At 45.1% G+C, this 20,530-nt stretch overlaps 1 protein-coding gene across 1 annotated transcript in view; it reads right to left on the bottom strand.

The window, feature by feature from the left end:
• Positions 1 to 9,755: 9,755 nt before the first annotated feature.
• INSYN1 (inhibitory synaptic factor 1) overlaps positions 9,756 to 20,530 on the bottom strand; it is a 287,893-nt gene continuing 277,118 nt past the window's right edge. Inside the window, exon 3 of the mRNA XM_085643900.1 lies at positions 9,756 to 11,023. Coding sequence (XP_085500026.1) covers positions 10,307 to 11,023 — 717 coding nt within the window. The 3' untranslated portion in view covers positions 9,756 to 10,306. The remainder of the gene's footprint in view (positions 11,024 to 20,530) is intronic.

Here is a 20,530-nt window from a genome sequence, read left to right as displayed (position 1 = left end):
GTCTGCGCCCGTCCGCGCCCTGCCGTGACCAGGGGCCAGGAACCTTGATCCACTGTCTAACAATGTGCCTTTTTATACCTGTGACCAGTTACTGGCTTACAGACACGGCCCACAACTTCGCTGTAGCCATGTCATGCTGCCTACAAACTGTGCTAATAAATGCCCCCAGTGCCCGTTTCAATTGCTCCCCTCTTTAATCATCACCAACTCCTGCCCCCTGCTGACATTAACTTTTAACTTGGCTCTTTTGAATTGTCGCTCCCTTCCTAGGCACACCACAGAACTATGCTTACTGTTAGATGAATATGACTTTGATGCTTTGTTTCTTACTGAAACTTGACTCGCTGATTCTTCTGACCCTGCGGTAGTACAAGCCCTTCCTGCTGGCTACCTTATCCAAAGACTTGATCGTGAACATAACAGGGGTGGGGGTCTACCTATTATTTATAAAGATAAATTCAATTGCCGCATGTCTGTCAATAATATCACTGACTGTGAAAGTTGCCTATTTTCTCTTGGCTTTTCCCCCACATGTACCTTCTCTGGCGTCCTTATCTACCGCCCCCCTGATATGGCGGCCATTTTATTAAGGATCTCCCGGAGAACATCGCGAGATTGGTCAGTTCCTTTTCCAATTTCTCTGTTTTAGGAGACTTTAATATCCATTTGGATAAGGAATCCGCTACAGATCGGAAAGTGTTGTTGATAGTTTAGGTGCGTTGGCTCTTAAGCCTAAAGTTTCCATCCCCACACATCAGAAAGGTCACCTTCTGGACCCACTGTTTTCTAATATCAATAATCTAAGAGTAAGAAAGCATGTTCCCCTCCCTTGGACTGATCATTTTATCATTCCTTTTGCCTGGACTCACCAGAATGGGGTGCAACCACGGGGGAAATCGAAAAGGTGGAATAGGAATTGGTCCAAACTAGACAGTAAAGGAAAAATCTCGACCGGTCCTAGGTAATGATCCTGAGATAGCCAATAGTTCACTGACTCGATGGCTGGAAAGGTCTTTAGACTCGCTAATCCCGAAAAAACTAACGACCAACAAAAAAGATAATCATCGCTCAGAATGGTATAATGCCAAACTCAGAGAGCAGAAACAATCTTGTAAACGCCTGGAAAGAAGGTGGAGAAAGAATTTCTCAGTTAACGAGAAATCTAAGTATAGGAAGGCCATTAGTACCTACAAGGCTGAGATCAGGCTGGCCCAAGTAGAATTTTATGCTAAAAAGATCTGTTCGGCCCATAACTCCCCTCGGGAAATTTTTAGAATTGCCAAACACCTTCTTAAGCCACCTGAGCCCCCTCTCCCTTCTGATGACCCCTTAGGGAGATGTAATAAGTTGGCTCACTTCTTTTAAAAAAAAATCAATTACATCTATTCGGCTCCCCCCCCCCCCCCTATCAGGGCTGATAAAGCCTCCTCACCCTGATGGTCTAGCTAAATCCCCGGGCCCAGTCATTGAGACCATCCCCCCCCCATGGACCTGGAACAGGGCCGGCTTTAGTGCTGGTGGCGCCCTGTGCGACAATGTTTGTTGGCGCCCCCCCAATGACCACCTCCACCACGGATTCTCTCACTAGCTCCCTTTAACAGTGACCAAGTCACCATAACCCCACAGTCTCAGATGCATTGAATTAGTTATATAGCGCCACTCATACCAGTGTAGGGTGTCCGAGCACTTTGCATCACACACACATTACACAGAGACAATCAATCATAGGTGTGTAAATCCGTGTATAGGAAATAATACATAAGCAAAAGGACTAAAAGTGTAGGAATCACATGTCATCCATACTGGTAGGCAGTATAGTTTAAGAGTGCTTGGTGTGGAGTAGCACAAACGCAGAGTTGAAAAAGAAACAGCATAGTTTGGAGTTTTCTTTAATAATAAGAATCGATTTCTAGCCAAAATAACCCTTTTTGAAACATTAATCAATGTTCTAATAATGTATATTTTGCGGTGTGTATGCAGTTCTGGGATGAAAGTTAATAGCTTACTATTCTATATTAGGACTTTAACTTATAAATTGCAAGATGTCTCTTTTGTAAGCAGTAATCTGCTGATCTGTTTACATCATATGCAGTCTGTAATCTACTTGGTACACTTTCTTTGCAGCAGGCATATTAACCCTCTGCACTAACTTCACCTAAGTCAAAACCTCAACTTTACAAAACACTGATCTCTCTCCAGGAAGATAATTAATCACACGAGTTTTCTTGACATTTATGTGAAGCCTGGTAATTGCCGGCAGAAAGAAACGCTGCAGCAGGTGCTTCAAAAGCTTAATAAACTTTCAAAAACAGCACCCTCAGGAAGCCAGCACCCGGTGCGGTGGCACCGGTCGCACCGCCCTAAACCCGGCCCTGACCTGGAATCTTTAAAAACCTATACCCTTAAACTAAAATCTGGCTCTCCCAGTGACGTGATAGCCCCGGTTTTTATTAACCAGGTTTTTGACTCTATTAGCCCAGTTCTTCTTGAGCTCATTAACCTTTCACTCTCCACTGGGATTGTCCCTTCTGCATGGAAACGGGCTATGGTCCGAGCCCTTTTGAAGAAACCTACTCTTGATCCAGATATCTTTGCTAACTATCGGCCAATCTCACTGCTGCCAGGATTTGCAATGATCTGTGAAAAATCTGTTAATCGGATCCTCTCTACCTTCCTGGAAGGAAACGATTGTTTGCACTCTTCTCAAACGGGCTTCCGACCAAGGCAGGGTACTGAAACTGCCCTCTTAGTAGTGGTTGAGGAATCAAGAAAGATTCTTGATGTCGGAGGGTCCACAGCTATAATATTACTCGATCTTAGCGCGGCCTTCGACACAGTTAATCACCAGCTTCTGATCGATAGACTCAGTGAGGTCGGGGTTTCGGGGACCCTACTCAAATGGCTTGAGTCATTCCTCAAAGACAGATCCTTTCAAGTCTTTGAGGAAAATGTTATATTGAATAGAATGCCGGTACATTGCGGGTTTCCTCATGGCTCCTCCCTGAGCCCTACGCTTTTCAACGTGTATATGCGACCTCTGGCTGAAGTGGTTAAGCCTTTTGGGGTCAGGATCGTCTCATACGCAGACGATACACAGCTAATTGTGTCCCTTAATCACTTGCATGATAATCAGTTTTGCCTGGCCAGCTGTTTGGAGAAAGTGTCCGCCTGGATGGATAATTCCTTCCTAAAATTAAATGCGGCTAAAACTGAATTGATGTTTCTGAGTAAGCCCAGGAACATAAATCCTGATGTTTTTTGGCCCAAATGCCTTGGTATTATGCCCACACCCAAGGAACACATAAAGAGCCTTGGGGTATGGTTTGACCGCAAACTAGAGTTCAAGGAGCAGGCATGTAAGGTAGCTGCTGCCTGCTTCGGTATCCTCAAAATGATCAGGAAAATCCTGCCCCTGTTTCCTTTTAGTGCAGGGAAACTGTTGGTGCAGGCCCTGATTTTATCCCGGCTCGACTACGCCAACGTGCTCTACCTTGGCTCGGCAGGAGCCACTATCAACAAGCTTCATGTGGTTCAAAATTGTGCCGTTCGCGCCCTTATGCAAGCCCCCTACCAATCTTCGGCAAAACCTTTGCTCATCTCGCTGCACTGGTTACCAGTGTCGGAAAGAATTCAGTTCAAGGCCCTGTGCATTGCTCCCAGGGTTCTGTCCTCCTCTGCCCCTCCAATTTTGAGGGCTATCATTACCCCCTATGTTCCGAATAGATCTCTACGCTCAGGAAAGAAATGCCTGGCTACAGTTCGTAGAGTTAACCGAGCACGGAGTGGTGGTAGAATGTTTTCTATTATATCTTCGAAAAGCTGGAATCAGCTCCCAAACCATGTTCGTCTTGAGACGAATCATCTTTCCTTCCGTAAAATGCTGAAGACCCTACTGTTTCCCTGATGCTCCTCTTGGTGGGTGATTGGTTTTGTCATAAGCGCTGGGAGGCCTTTGGTAGCCATGCGCTTTATAAATGCCTATTCATTCATTCAAAGATTTGTAAAAGTTTCAAAAGTTTTGCTGAAAGATCTAGATGGTTTGTTTAACTTAGTGGTACCTGCTGATTTATAGACAGAGTGTAAGATTACAATTGATTGGCCAAGTGAAGAGTATCCAAGAGACTCAAAAACAGGAGCACCCTCAAATGAGGTGATGAAGAAATATCACCAAGTACTTACTTTTCTGAAAGGGAAAATCCCGCCTAAAAAGACAGATTGGATAAAGAGAGATAGAACCACCCAAAAGCCAAATGAGTCTGGACATGCATATTATGAGCGGTTGTTACAGGTGTTTAAGCAATACAGTGGTTTTGAGAACATTGAGAACATTGGTGATAAGGATATGAGACATTTTGTGTATTGGTTTGAGTATAGTCTGAAACCGGAGATTAGTCAGATGATTCAGAAGTACATGTTGTGCTGGCAGAGCAAGACGAAAGATGACATTTTGAAATACGCAAAATATTGCGGAAATGACATTGAGGCTAGGCATAGAAAGCTAAAAGAGAAAATGTCACAAGTGAAATTGGTAGAACAGCAGGAAAATAAGTTGAACAGTCGGACTGATAGTCAGGTGAAAGAGCAGAATCAGAATGATTATGCGGCGAATGGTGGTAAACTAAGAGGACGAATGAATAGAGAGGAAGCAAAGAAGAAGTTTCCTTGTCATGGTGCAGAAAGCTTGGACATTGGACATTGGACATTGGAAGAAGCTGAATGCAGAACTTTCTATCCTAATTTAATCGGGGTTAGATAAGACGATCGTGGAAGAATCTCGAGGAGGAAGAGGGTATGAGAGAGGGGTGCAGCAAAATCGTCGGTTCTAAGAGGTCAACTATCCTGTCCTGAATCCTGTCCTGAAGTCTTTGTCTCCTGAACTATCCCGGGGGACTCTTACCAGCCCTTTGGCCAGAGGGTTGGTCTTCACACCATTCTTGGTAAATATAATTTTGTGAATTTGCTGATGTCCTTTCTCTCTGTCCTCTCCCTACCTGAACATAAGTCATTGCAAGAGTTCGAAGTATGTGCTTGATTGATAATTGAATTTTCTCTCCTACGAATGAGGGTGCCTGTACTGTATTTTTTGAAGTGGTTCACATGCATTTAATTTAGATAAAGATTTAAAACTTTGCTGAGTCTGTGGTTATTTACTTCAAAGTATAGAAAAGGTAGAGTTATGTTCATTATCACCATCAATTAGTTCAACTAATGGGCCATCGTCCAGAGGAAAGAACCTTATGGTCAGTGAAAGGTTAGCTAAGAATAATTAATAATTAATCCTGATATTGTGATCACACATATAAAGTTTGACTCCAGCGGTTTACTTAATTGTAGTGTGTTGTTTATGGGCCCAGGTGAGTATATGGTAGTAGAGTATCTGTTGTTGTTACGCCGCTGGATCAGCCACAGCAACATTACACATCCGCGACTTCGATAAAACCCCAAACCTAAGGCAGAGTTGTTCTCTGGACAAAATCCTCAAGTCAATCAATTAATCAATCAGTGTCTTATAAAGCATGACTACTCACCCGTAAGGGTCTCAAGGTGCTGGAGAGGGAGAGCTGCTGGTATGTTGAGGCGCTGCGGTTCAGTTGAAGAGCCAGGTTTTTTAGCTCCTTCCTGAAGTCATTTCAGACTGTGTTCACTAGTGAGCTTTCCCAGACCCCAATTACGATGCAGATGGAAACCTGTCATATTTTTTCTGACTTAATTGTTCCCCATTATAATTTTTTTTGACTCAGTACTCCTCCACTTTAACAGTGACTCCCATTGACTTACACTGAAACCAGTACAACTATTTGATCCCCAGGATTCATTAATCAATTCTCTTCAAATCATTTTGTGGTGGGTAGCTGATCATTTTTTCCTTTCTTGACCTTGGCTTGGGCCTCACATTCTTTATTCCTTTAGATGAAATGCTTTTTCAGTTGTTGATGAATGCTGCCCCTCTGCCCCTCCTCAGCCTCCCCCGCACCAACCCCAAAAGTGTGTTATGATCTGAGGAAGATAAAACAAGCATTTAAGTAGTCCTTTGTGTTTTTAAGCTCTACCTGGCCAGAGTGTTGAGAGATCTGTGGTGTAAAACACATAAATGTTCACGTTTTCCCCCTTCTTTTGTATGCCATGTCGTTTTTTTCACCAATATTTGAGGAGAAGAGAGTACATTCTTTGGAAATGGCTTTGTTCGTGCGGATAGCCAGGAAATACCACTTTGTTGGTAGGAAAATATTTAGTCGTATAAGAATTTGGCTGTTTAAATGACAATGGTACAGTGGGCCACTGTTCTTCAAGCAGCTAACTAGGTGCTATGTTATGTTAATTGAGAACTTGTACAAAGCATGTACACACATTACAGTTTCTTGGCACTAAAAGGCATCTATTTGGTACTAACTGTCCCATTTGGATGCAGAGGAGAAGCGCAAGTGCTACACATTGGCTAGAAGCTCAGCATAGGCGCTAAGATGCAGGTGCAGAAGGGTTGATACCTGCAGTCACAACAATTGAGAGGCTCAAGCACCGAGGTGGGTTCAGAGAAACATTGGCCTCGGTAACACAGAGAAGAAATGAGGCTCTTTGTTGTCATTCAGGATAGATCGATTTCCTGTGATCTGTAGCTGAGGGTAAGGTGGTCAATTGTGACACAGGCCATTGACAGATGTGATAATATCAAAGCATTGACACCACTGCCATCCCTCTCCACCTGCAGATTGTTCATAGCAGCTAACGCCTGACCTTCTGCAAGACCTGGACATACGCTGGTCTGAGCAACATGCAAGCACCCAGCTGCTTCGAGATCAGAACAAAGTTGCCTAGCAACCTTGCCTTCTAACTATTTTGGCGGCTGCTGTAGTAGAGCGGACCGGTAATTGGATTGGATCATGGGGTCATCATCTGGTTTTTGATGACTTGTATAACATTGTCTGCCTGATTGGGGGTGCGGGGGGGGGGGTAACTATACCTTGAGTTATAGAATGATGAAGGATGTCACCTACAGGTATGATAAGAGTGGAGTACATCAGTTTTAAACTACAAAAGGGACAGGGATCTCTAGGTGAGCCAGATTTCAACTTGGACAGCAAGTTATTTTTAGATCCGTGTATTCAAAAGTGTTGATATAATAGCTCAGGTATATAGCAGAGGAAAAGGCTGCTGCATGCACCGCCTCTGACTTGATCTGCTTTCGAATATTACTGATGTTCGCAGAAAAATGGAGGGGCAGATTATCAAGACAGGCGATAAAATGATCGCCGCTTTAGCAGCAGAAAACTGCCGCTAAAACGGCGATAATGGGCTTGATAATATGCTCTATGGAATTCCAATTGAAGCCCATGTTAGATGTGAAGGACATCTAACCTGAGCTTCAATTGGAATTCCATAGAGCACATTATCAAGCCCATTATCGCCGTTTTAGCGGCAGTTTTCTGCAGCTAAAGCAGCGATAATTCTATCGCCTGTCTTGATAATATGCCCCGGAGTTAGGGGGTCATACGAGCCTTGTGAAGGTGTAATCCACACATTGATGGTCTTTAAATATAGCCTGATGTGTGGTGGGCATTAATTGTGGGATACTGTTATGATGCCAGATGCAATCTGCAAAACCTATGGTGGAATACATATGTGCCCGCCTTCACTGTGATTCAATTGGAGTGGGACATTCTGCTATGGAGCTCGGGAAGAGTCCCTCCCCTGTGAGGATACGTGTTTCGCTCTCTCTAAAATCAGATGAGCACATGTTTCAGATAACTTTCGTTTTCCTTTTCAGATTAGTGTTATTTTCCTTCTTAATGTTCTCTTTTGTAATCAGCTTATTATAAAATGAATTAAGTAATGAAGTAATGCACTTGAGCCTTGTCATTCACGCTGATTGTTAGAATGGCTCAGAGACAGGCCTTCACCATGAGTGTTGATTTAAAGATGTTAAGGGCTGGGCTTGCCATCCATCCAGCATTGAGAAGGTCAAGAGCACAGGCGATTCCACCAGAGCTGGAAAGGCGTGACCAATCTATGCTGATTGTTGGGCACAGCCAGGGCCCGATTTTCAATGTGTTTACAAATGTGCTCCAGATGCTGGTAATACATTTTGTGGGAGGTGTTTTTCCTTCCAAAATAGCTGCGTCCGTACTTGACAAGTCATCAAATGGACTCTATTTGCGTCTTATAAGAGACGGATTTAAAGCACAACCCGTGACATTGTAAACTTCTGAAATGTCACGCAAGGCTTGGCTGTAGAAACAAATCAAACGATAATGGCGTCCAGGTGAAGTCCAATGAGAGCCAAGGTCCGTGCATGGTGTGAAAAGACCCCCCAAAAAACGCTGTGACTTTGGTCCTCGAAGCACCTAGAACAGTCTAATGGGATTTCATCAAAGGAATGTAGGAATGTGTTTTGTGCACTTTTGATTAAAATCTGAACACCTGAAGGGCAGTGCTTTTCAATTAGACCAGAAATGTTCAGCAGCAGACTGTAGTAGCACTTCGATGGAGAGCATCTGGCTGCAGGGATTTTAGGAGGTCTACAGAATTCTTTCACTGTATCTCTTTGTGCCCTTCTTAACTTTCTGTCTTATTATTTCCATTGACAAACATCCCTTCTTGTCTGAGTCAGAAGCAAGTTGTTTTCTTGGCAAAGCTGCATTCTACATTTCCTATCACTCATTTGCACCTTTACTCTTTATTTATTTTTTTTGCATCTTTTATATGGCGCGAACTCGACCCGAAGGTTTTGGAGCGCTGTACATGAGCACCGTATTTACATTACATATTCAGGCATAGGGAGATTAAGTGATTTTCCCAGAATCACAGGATGTGGACGCGACCCCGAGGCTCGAACCCTGGTTTCCTGCACCAGAGGCGGCAGCGCAGCCGACGGACCGCACCCCCTCCCCCTACTCTTCTTCTTTCCCTCAGATGTTCAGCACATCTTTGGCACCTGTGTCAACACACAAAGGCTCGATGCATAGTGCAAACCATGCTCCATTTTCGAAGCCCAATTAAAGAATTCTACCATTCCGAGTCCCACCAGAAATGGGGGCTTTAGAACAAAACACAATACTTCAGATGGGGAACTCACTCCAGACTACTGAGTGGGTGCTAGTCTGATATGGCAATAATGAAGCTGCGTGTTTTGCTGCAGTCATTCATCCTTCTTATGCTTATTTACCACTTTTATTGACACAGTTTACTTTTTACTTCTTATTCCTGCACACTCTGGCGACACCAATCTTTTGTTTCATATTTTTTTACTGCAAACACAGGAAAGGCAGTTAACCCATGTGAAATTTTCTTACCCATTTTCCCTTTTATTGCCTCTCTGTCATCTATCCTAAGTCTGTCCTCACTCTTTTTTTTTATTCTATGATTCTGTGTCCCGGATATAAGCAGACCCCCTTCCTTACCCGCCTCCTTGCCTCCATGCCACTTTCAGGCCCTGTTCTGTCTCTTCTCCCTGATCTCCCTCTCTGGATCTGCACCATGAGGACTCCTTGTTCAGATTTGCAATACTTGATTGTCGATTGGAGTACCACTAGTTTATCTGTGTAGCTTGGTGTGGATGTGGTGCAGTAACCTCTGCACCACTGCATAGGTATTGTTAGGAGCTTATTTCAATAAAATGTTGAGAACCCTCTTTGTGTGCTGGTCCTAGGTCTTCGAAATTGTCTATCCCCATCCAGTAGCGCTTAACTCTTTACTACATGCCATCGCAAAACCATTGAGACCACCAATCAGTTAAATCCAAGATCCAAGACTTGTTGATATATGTATGATAAGGGCGCATATTTCTTTATTTTTAAGACGTTCTAACAGCATCTGCAAATCTACAAAAAAAAGACAACAGCATATTCTCAATGTGAGACAAAGAGTGCGGGATCCCATGCAGAGAGGCCGCAGAGGTCCAGTCGAAATACCTTAGGAGAACATAACCAGCACCCTTGCATGCCAGGCTTGCCCACCTCTTGTTATGTGCCTGCTGCTGGAAATCCTGCTTGTGATGAAGCGGCAGAGGCCAACCGTTCACCCCACAGAAGCACACCACTCGAAAACCAGACCACCACTGCCCTCAGTCCAGAGCCCCGGTAGACTCATGGTTGGAGGGGTCTTTTGCAGCACCATAGAACTTTATCCTATAGACTATTCATACATTTTTGTTTCCTTATCTTCCATTCAGTAAAACCATAAAATTCCCTGAGCCTCAAAAAAGTGACATTAGGTAGTTACATCCTTTTCCCAATTTTTAAATGAATTAAATATTTTTAAACTGCAAGTTCATATATTAATAAATTAGTTTTTTGTGTGTGTTCTTTTGACTTCAATTTTTGCCTTTTGCTTTCTGTTTATCTGATACATATGGCAGCACCGTCTGGGTACTCTTGTCCAAGACTGTTTGCGTGCTGCTGTTCTTCGTCACCTTCCTCTGACCACTGGTGACGTAAGGGACCCCTCCGGTGACATGGATTTGTTTTGAGGCAGGCCGTAGCAGCTTGGAAGTGGCAACGGGAATGCCAGGTGATGCCGCCACACCTTGCTTGTCCCAGCATCTTAGTGGTGCTTCCACTACCTGATCACTACTTGCATCCCGATCGGGGTCCTCCTCATCATCATCACAACAAAGAGCATGGTATAGCACTTTATCACTGAAGCGTACGCGCTCCCGAGTGCCTGCAGTCCTCTGTGGAGGCCGATGGTTGGGGATAGAGCTGAAGGTCTCCTCACTGGAGGAGTCAGGGGTCTCCACCCCAGGCCCATTAGGGGTCAGTCCGCCGTTCATTAGTCGGTAGTCAGGTGGGCGACCGGGCTGCTCCCCTGAACCATCACCCGAGTCCGATGGCGTGGAGGCCTCCAGAAAAGAACAGAACTCCCAGCTGTCAGAAAGGATGTCGGAGCTCATGAAATCTAGGTGGCTGAGGTCAAAGAGGAACCCGCCCTTCTCGCTACTCGATGTGCTGCTGACCGTGGCTGTGGTCCAGTCATCTGGCTCCATGTCGAATTCAAAGTCTGACGTTAGCTGGTCAATCTGACCCACCACCTGAGGAAGAATAAAAAAGGGTAAGTCAATACAATGTCAGATAGTGATCTCATGTAGTCCTCCTTAAGAACCAGGTTTCATTTCCTGTTCCCCCATACCAACCAAACCATCCATGCAAAGCCGACTGTGTGCTGTATTTGATGGTGAGTGTAAGTGCAGAGCACTGTGTACTATTGAAGCGTAAGAATTGTTGCCCTTGTTTATCTGCTGACATGACTGTTACCACCAGCTGGTACTTCTGTATAGCAGCTGTTGACTGTGGTGGTAGGAAGTGGGACTACATCGTCACCTGCATCAAGCTGAGTTCCCACCCCTTTCTGGATCAATCAGCCGGTGCAACCACTAGCAAGTACCAGCTGCTGACTAGAGTCACAGTAGCAGGCTGCCGGAAGGGGCGTAACTGCTTGCCTGACCCTCTGAGATTAGCAGTGGTCTAGCCCTTGAGCAGACCCCATGCCATCATACTGGAAGAACTGCCCCTGTTGCTGCTTTAAATCGATTTTGCATTGGTCTATGGGATACCACATGAAAAGGGAAACAATTAACCTGCCAAGCCTGAGATACAGAGAAGGCTAGTTCTCGCTTATTTCTTGAAGAAAGTCCAGAAGATTACCTCGCGTGGAGCTCAAAGTGGACTATAATAGTCTAGGTGTGAATGAAAGGCTAAATGAGGGGGCGGAATAAAAGAGAATGGTGAAGTCAAGCAAAGCTAAGAGAGAAAGATTGAGGCTGGATAAAAAGAAGAAAAATGAAAGAGGCTGTGAAATTATCAGAAAGAGGGATGATGAGGATGAGGTGGAAAGCTGAGAGAACAAACAGAGAAAGAAGGCTGAGGTGAAGACAGGCAGGAAAGTAGAAAAACCTATTCAGAGGGTATTAAGACACATAAGTTATAAAGTTAAAAAACATCATATAAAAAATATGCCAGTCCAAACTCAGTCTAGTCTCAGATCTGAATACTGTAATGATTTGATGTCTCTAGACAGCATGAGACAATCTGTATGAGAGGTGTGCCTCACACAGGTTGTCCCCAGGTCCTGTGGGACACCTATGCTTTACCACAAACTCTGTGCTAGGCACCAGGCTGCATCTTTCAGTGGAACTCTGTTGGTGTCCTTCCTCCACAATATATTGTGAGTTGGTCCTTTCTGCACCAGTTTTAATCCTCGTTTTGGCATCTGACCAATTTGATATCATACCTAATCCAATTTTGACATTACTTGCCTCACACCCTGTCCCAACTGTCCCCTGTCCACATCTTTGTCCAAAACAAAGAATGTTTAGAAAATTGATTGAAAGCTGACCATACGACACAAAGGCTTTTGAACAATTCACACAGGTAAGAATTTTTTTTTCATTCTTAAAACGTTTATAGATTTCATGGAATCCAATGACATGTAGTAATTTTCAACTGGTACAATTGTTTTGTAATCATTTTGAAGACATGTGATGGAATTCCATTCGTTTCATGAAGATGTACAGTGACACTAAACAGAAGTGTGACTCTTAACAAATCAGTCAAATTCACTTAAGTTCACAGAGACTTGAAGTTTGGGCTCCCCCACATTGAACATCCCAGCATGTCACCATATCATGAGCAAATAAGAAATACATATCCCTCAAAAGAAAAACATTTCGATGAAATTATAAATTTCCGCCCCCTATTTTTCATCTCCCTCTCTTTAGTTCCCTGCATCCCAATTCCCTTTGCACACGGTTTCTATAAAATCTTGAAACATAAAACTCCAAGGGCCTCATGTAGGTAGCCAAATACCGGTCGGTAACGGCCGATTTTCGGTAAATATGCCGTTACCGACCGGTATTCAGACAAGTGAGATGTAGGAGTCCAAAAACCACTTTTCGGTAAATATGAGGCGGTAAATACCGAATCATATTTACCGAATTCTAAAATACCGAATCAGATTTACCGAATACATAATTAACGATTCGGTAAACATGAAGTGGTAAATATGAAGTGGTAAAATTGAAAATGACATTTAGGAGCACTCGGTAATTAAGAAATCCAGGAAAATCGGTAAATAAGAGTCGGTAATTAACACGGATTGAAAGCAGGTGGTAACCATCAACAATGCATATAGGCAAACCCAAAATGCAACAGCGTGGACAACATGGCCGCCATGTACGTCATTGCAAGGCGCCTACGTCTACAGGCAGCAGGACTGAGGGTGTGGCGACGGGAGGAACAAATCTACAGACAGCGCATCACACTATTCCAGCTGACTGATGCAGAGATACATGAGAGGTACAGGCTACACCCCGAAACCATCATGGACTTAATCAGGGACCTTCACCCACTCCTGGACCAGCCAATAAGAAGGGCGCACGCCATACCCCCACATGTGCAGGTGCTCTGCAGCCTACATCTGTTGGCATCCGGCAGTTATCAGGTGGTGATAGCTGCGGTGGGTGGGGTATCCCAGAGTTGCCTGTCACGTTTCTTCAGGAAGTTCCTGGATGCCATGATGCAGAGAATGCACCACTACATAAGCTTCCCAAACACACAGGCTGCACTGCAGAAAACAAAAACAGACTTATCACATGGCACAGTTCCCCCATGTCATCGGCTGTATTGATGGTACACACATCCCAATCTGTCCACCAGCTGATACAGAGCACATCTACAGGAACAGGAAGTCCACCCACTCCATCAATGTGCAGGTGATCTGTGATGCAGGGAACATCATCACAGATATTGGTGCTAAGTTTCCTGGGAGCACCCACGACTCTTACATCTTCCAGAATAGTGGGATCTACACACGACTGAGTGCCGGAGAATTCGGAGAGGGATACCTGCTAGGTAAGTAACAGTGACGACCCTTGAAACCTGCAAATCATAGTGTATAGAGGCATGTTACTGATGGTTCCCTTTTACTCATCCAGGCGACAGTGCATATGCATGCCGGTCATTCATCCTCACTCCCTACCTACACCCAGCAACCCAGAGTGAGAGACGATACAACGTGGCACATAAAACAACACGCAATGTGGTGGAGCGCACGTTTGGACTACTGAAGAGCAGGTTCCGCTGCCTGCACAAGAGCGGAGGCGCACGCCAGTACAAACCCATCACCTGCTGCAAGATTATTGCCACTTGTGCAATGCTGCACAACCTTGCCACGAAAAAAGGTACAGATGTGGAACTAACATATTTTGAGGACAACGAGGATGAGTCAGGCCAGCCAGAGGGCAACGCAGCTAGAGTGCCAACTGCAATCGATGGGAGAGAGAGACGGGCAGAGATCACATGCAACTATTTCTGAGTAAGTGAGGGGACACAGCGAGTTGTGAGAAGTCCTGACGTAGTTTTAATGTGGCACCACGCCATGAACACATGAACAGGCCAATCAGGCAATATACCATCTATACAAGGAGTATGTCCAGGGTTACGTCACCCAATGGGAAGTGGCTTAGCAGGGCTACATCAATGTTTGCGCATACGCGCTGCAGTGGTGGATTGCACGGCCTGTGCATCCTCACTAGAGCCAACCCCAAGCCGCCTGCTGCTCCTGCGTGCTTCTGGGACGGGGGGTGTGATGCTGCTGCTGGTGTCGATGCTCTCCGCAGCATCCCCTGCAGCAGTTGTCGACGCCTGACTAGTCAATAGCACCCCTAGTGCACTTGTCACCTGCACCATCCCCCGAGACAGGTCGCTGCAGCACTGTGTTAGGCCCTCCTGCATCGTCACAGAGCGCCGGCACAGTAGAGAAGTCGCAGTTGCCAGACGGTTGAGTGCCCTGCTGGTAGTGTCCCTTCTCTGGCGTTCCCGGCGCCGTGCTTCGATGTCAGCATCTAATTTGCTGCACAACTGCTGGATTGACTGGGACATGTCCCGAATGCCCGCAGCCATGCCGCTAATGTTACTGTCCATGTTGACTAATGTTGTCCTCATCACCCGCATGGGCCTCTGGACTGACATGACTGCCTTTGATTGCAGGCGCTGTTGCTTCAACATTTGGCCCTCGAGACCCAAGAAGACACCATGGCCGTCAGTGGGTGCTGGTGGACTCTGGACACGCGACCTGCGGCGCCCTCTTGCTCCCGTCTGTGCTGCCTGTGAGATGTGGGGCACAGTGGCATGGCTCCCTTCCTGGGGCCCGGTGCGGTCTTCTGGGCCCATGCTGTCGTCTGACGAGGTGTCTAAGGCTCGTAGCCTGGCTGCTGGACGCCTCCTCATTCTCACACCTGCAAGCGGAGATGTGGCCGGTGATTCGAACATGAGTGGCGATGCTGGCTCTGGTTGTGGTGATGCTGGCTCTGGTTGTGGTGATGCTGGCTCTCGGTGAGGTGATGCTGGCTCTGGGTGCGGCGAGGCTGGCTGTGTTGGTGGTGCGGCTGCCAGTGGGCCTGCTCCCTGGTCTGAACTTGTGCTGGCTAGAGGTGATACTTGTGGCCGGTGTGCCGTCTCTCCTGCAGCATGCCCTGTCCTGCATGATGTCACATCTGTGGACAGAAATACAACATTGGCTCAGTGTCCCCGAAGGGCTGCATTGCAAGCGTCACAATAACACATTTCACATTCCAATATGTCCTCTGTCTCCTTGTGCCTCGAGTGCGTGACATGCCTTGTTGCCCTGTAACATTTACGGCATGGTTAGTGTTGCCCTGACTACATCTCCCGGAATGCATTGCCTGTCTGCACTGACACGTGTGGACTGCAGTGTGATTCTCGTTTCACAATGGGGGATGTGGGATTGGGGTGGGGGGGGCTACATTGCTGTGCTTTCGTCTTACCTTGGTGTGTTGCGGCTCTGGCAGAGCTGTCGGCGTCCCCAAGACCCACGACGCTCTCCTGCTGGATTGTGGCCGCCACCAGCTCCTCCAGTTCGGTGAGGGCAGGTGCCCTGTTGGTTCCACCTCCGGTCTGGCTGGCCTCCTTCTGGATGTCGCCCATCTTCCTCTTGGTTACAATCCTCAGGTCATACCAGCGCTTTTTGAGGACCTCAATGTCCCTGTGGGTCACTCCCACAGCATTGACCTGCGCCTGGATGGCCAGCCATATGTTGCGCTTTTCCGCCTCAGGCACTTGCAGGGATTGCCTTCCAAACAGCTTCTGGTGCTGCTTCACCACCTCCTCCACCAGCACCTGGAGTTCCTTGGGGCTAAATTTCAGCTTCCTCCTCCTTTCCCCTCCGTCTTTCTGTGTTCTCTGGCTGGACATGCTGTTCGTTTACCCGCTCGCACATGCAACGGCTCCCTGCCTCTCCTCTGCACTCCAAGCCTCTCCAGGGTCGGCTAATTATGTACACCTGCCTGGGTGGGGCCACTTCGGCTAATTATGTACACCTGCCTGGGTGTGGGCACTTCCTGGTTGGGTGGGCTGTCGTTGCACAGGATTAGCTGTTTCGTCAAGTCATGTGATTTTATTTACCGAATCCGTACATTCCGATTCGGTATTTTCCGATTCGGTAAATTCCACCTCAGTATTTTCCGATTCGGTAAATACCACCTCGGTATTTTCCGATTCGGTAAATACCACCTCGGTATTTACCGATTCGGTGAATTCCGATTCGTGATTACCGAATGTTACCGAATCGGTAACAGTTACCGAATTTTTACCTACATATAACTTACCGATTCTAATTTACCGATTCGGTACGGCTCGGTATTTAAGAACCGGTAAAATTTATTTACCTACATGAGGCCCCAAATGCGCTATTAAAGAAATGACCTTGAACACTTAAACATGATATTGAATACATACTAGAATTTCTCTTTTACCAAATTGCAAATTTCTTTTTCGGAGGCGATATATTTTTATGTAAAACATGCTTCAGGAATAAACTATCAACCCTTATGGTATATCAGACAGACCTAGGGCCTTATTACAGACAGGGCACACTTTTCCTATTGGTGCCACAGTGCACCTTTAAATAGGTGTGCCATGCACAAACAGGGAAAGTGTGCCCTGGGGCAGCGTGTTCAAGTGAAATATGGAACAGCTGCGTTTAAGCTGCTCCATGTTTACATGTACAGGTAACAGCCCGCCTGCACTTTTAAAAGGGATTGGAGATCCCCTTGCAGACAGGTGCAGTGAGTAACTGCACCCGCCTGTATGGGGATGTCTGGGGTGATCCATGGGACCCTCTTGCCCCCTTCAGAGGGCTGCTATCAGGGGGCGCACTGAGAGTGCCCTATCTTTTTTGGCCTCACTTTTTGTGTGCCTCCTGACACATTCTTTGCCATTGCACCAGCGTCTACAATACGGCGTGGATGCAGAGGTAAAGAGACTCCCGGGGAATGTCCTCTTGAGATAGTGCTGGTGCTACATATCCGCCAGCGCCATCTGTACAATAGACAAGCGGCTGCAGCCCCTTCTGTAATACCAAAGTGCCCCATGGGTGCACAAAGTGGGCACACATGCTTCTTCCCGTGGGGCACTTGCTATAATTTGGCCCCTGGTGCTCATTCTGCCTGTATGTACTATGTATGTGGAGTGTGCTTACATGTACATTGTGCGGCGCATTTCCCTACAGTAGATCATCGAACTGCTCATGCCTATGACGCCCAAGCACACAATATGATGCACTGCGTGCTCTTTTTTTATTCTGTCTTTCTCAAGGTTAACTACGCTAAGTTCACTTGACAAAACGCAGCATACAGACTCTATGAAGCCACTTGGGGAGCAGAATTTAGTGGTAACCACTACTAACCGTATGTTAATGTGTGTTAAAATACTAATTTGTGTGTAAACAGGTGGCAAAATATACACATACAGAAGCTGCATGTGATATATTCGTAATGTGCACATTAGCTTATGCAATATGCACAGTAACTAATCAATATTTGAAAGGAAGACCTCTGCTGATGCTTCTACCTTTGGTTCTTAAGCTTGACTTTTGACCCTTTCAGTTTTTCCCATGAACCTTAATTTGGTTCACTTTAGACTGACACCTTCCCCATGCAAGAATGTCCTCTTGATATTCTTGATGCTTATTTAGAATAAAGAAGTTCCTTTATGGGACCAATAGTAACTGTGTTCTGCATACTTTACAGTGTTATGATTTGCATTGGTATCTAGATTATTATATATAATTACATAACTTCAGATTGAATAAAATATTTTATATACAAGGCTATTTGATAGATTGGTTTACTAAAGATTAATATGTGTACCTTCGATTAATCTGCTAATAAACCTTCATGGTTCAGAGACCATCCTCTCTGTTGTTTTTGTGAAGTCAAATTGGTTTTACTGTAAGATAACTTCTTGTGCTGATTCTAGCTCCTTCAGTACCCTGCCAATCGACAATCAAAGGACCATAGACCAGTGGAGCAACATGTTTGATGATTACACCAAAGCCTACAGGCATAGAAAGGTGCACCAGATCGCCATGAATATACAATGGCATCTCAATGACACATAATGCTGGGACACATGACAAAAAGCAAACTGGGATCTCAATTAGTTTGATTTGATTATTAGCAGAGCATATAATCATACTAAAGAATGAATAAAACATTTCTATAGTGCACCCGTGAAAAATGAATAGCCCTATGGTGAATCATGTCTAGCCATGGTGGGCATGCATACGTTCACAAAAGATTTGTTTGGGATGCTCTGCGGAATCTTGCCCAGTTGCCTGTACAAGGTTAGTGAGCTCTTTCAGTGGCTGTAGTCTGTCCACCCCGGAATGTCTATCTCCAATTGTTTTACGTGGAGCATGGAGAATCTCACTTATGTCATGGATGGCATTGCCCAATAAACAAAGGCAGTATCCAGGTGTGTATCACTGAATTTTGGGGCATGTCCCATGATACATGTATGTGTATGGTGGGAAACCAAGGTATGGATTTCAGCATATGTTTGAGTAGTAAGTTTTGATGACTGCCAGGCCGACGTCGCGTTCATTAGTGTACTCAAGTTTTGCACTGATGGCAGTAGCCACTAATATGGGGTGATCCTTGTTGAGGTAAGATAGGAACAGGTAAGTACTGAGAATGTAGGGTATTAAAAGGTAGAACATTTTAAAGTTTGAAATATTGACATAAAAGCCTTTAAGTGAGTAAAATGGACATATCATGTAGAAATTGTACTTTTCCCATAAGTGCCACTTTCAAGCAGGGCAGCTGACATCACTGTCCATATCTCAGTATTACATCATGAAACATTACTCACCCTCAGCCTAGCTCCATCTCCTCTTACTCATTGACTTTATGCTTGTCTTTGACCATGTACAGTGCTCCACTGTATTTTGTCTAGATACATGCAATAGAAATACTATACCTACATACATACTGTCTGTCTTAGAGTGGTCTATCCCCAGACGTTTTTCCTTCTCCCCTCATGTTTTGCAGAATTTGTTTTGGTTGGCCTTAGGACTCTGCACTTTATCACTGCTAATCAGTGCTGAGGTGCTTGTGCTCACTCCCTATAACATAGTACAACTAGTTTACACCTGATTGGCATATTTAATTTACTTATATGTGTCTAGTTAATCAATTAGCATTTGTAGAGCTCAGCACAGTCTCCCCTGGGGGTATCTGGGCACTGGGGTGTGAGGTCTCTTTCAAAAAGTCAGGTCTTGAAACAGTGGGAAGAAACAAGCAGACAAAGGCAAAACAGTGGGCAGAAAAATAAGGAGAAAAAGCGGAACGGACAGCAGAAAAATGAGCAGAACCCATACCCAGGGCAAGTAAATTAAATGCTACTATTACGCCTGCAGCACTTATTTTGCCACCCAAGAGATTAAGTCAGAGCAAAGAACTCTTCACATTGACTTCGCCCAGCGGCTCCCCAACAATGACGCCTTCTACTTGGACACTGCCTGCTTCTTTGCCCCGATTAACTTTACCTTCTCAGACATTTTTCTTCAAAATTTCTTCTAAGCCAAAGGTAAGGGGAGACCAGGCCCAATCTACTTTAAGTATCCAAACAGGGCTCCATCGCAGTTGGCCACTTTTAACTTTGCCCTGGTCTTGCGTGACTAGATGTACACGGTTGGTGCTTCGATCTTTTTTTTTTATGGAAATGTTTTTATTGATTTGGTGCTGTGATCTTTAAGGCACGATTTTTCACATTACAATTTAAAAATTCATGACTCCGGTTCTATTGATTAGAGTTTTGTTGTTTTGATGTCAAATAATTTATTAAAACGTACTCTTTTTTTCTAAATTGATGTGGGATTTTTCTTGTGCTGGGTTTTCACTTTATCACTGTTTAAGTACTCCATAGGTACTTTACACATTGGCTCTAAGTTAAGCTTTTGTGCCAAGCTACCAGGTTAATTTAGTGGGTTTTCGTGATTCAGCCTGACAAGGTTTGTGGTTGTTGCTTAAGTAGAATTTCACCCCACTCAACCAAATACCTGATTTCTCATAGATACTTACATTTAATTCTTCCTTCACTTTACCCACTTTCAATATAATACACTTATTGGCAGTCCAAACCTGTAACAGACATGGTTTTGGGGTGGTCAAAACTTCAGAAGTCACAGAGCTAGGTATGATCTCAGTTTGTTCTCCCTAAGATAGAAGTGAAGGTTCCTC

Source organism: Triturus cristatus, chromosome 3_1 (genome assembly GCF_964204655.1).
Source record: "Triturus cristatus chromosome 3_1, aTriCri1.1, whole genome shotgun sequence".
Lineage (NCBI taxonomy): Eukaryota > Metazoa > Chordata > Amphibia > Caudata > Salamandridae > Triturus > Triturus cristatus.
This window is presented reverse-complemented; position numbering and strand designations above follow the sequence as displayed.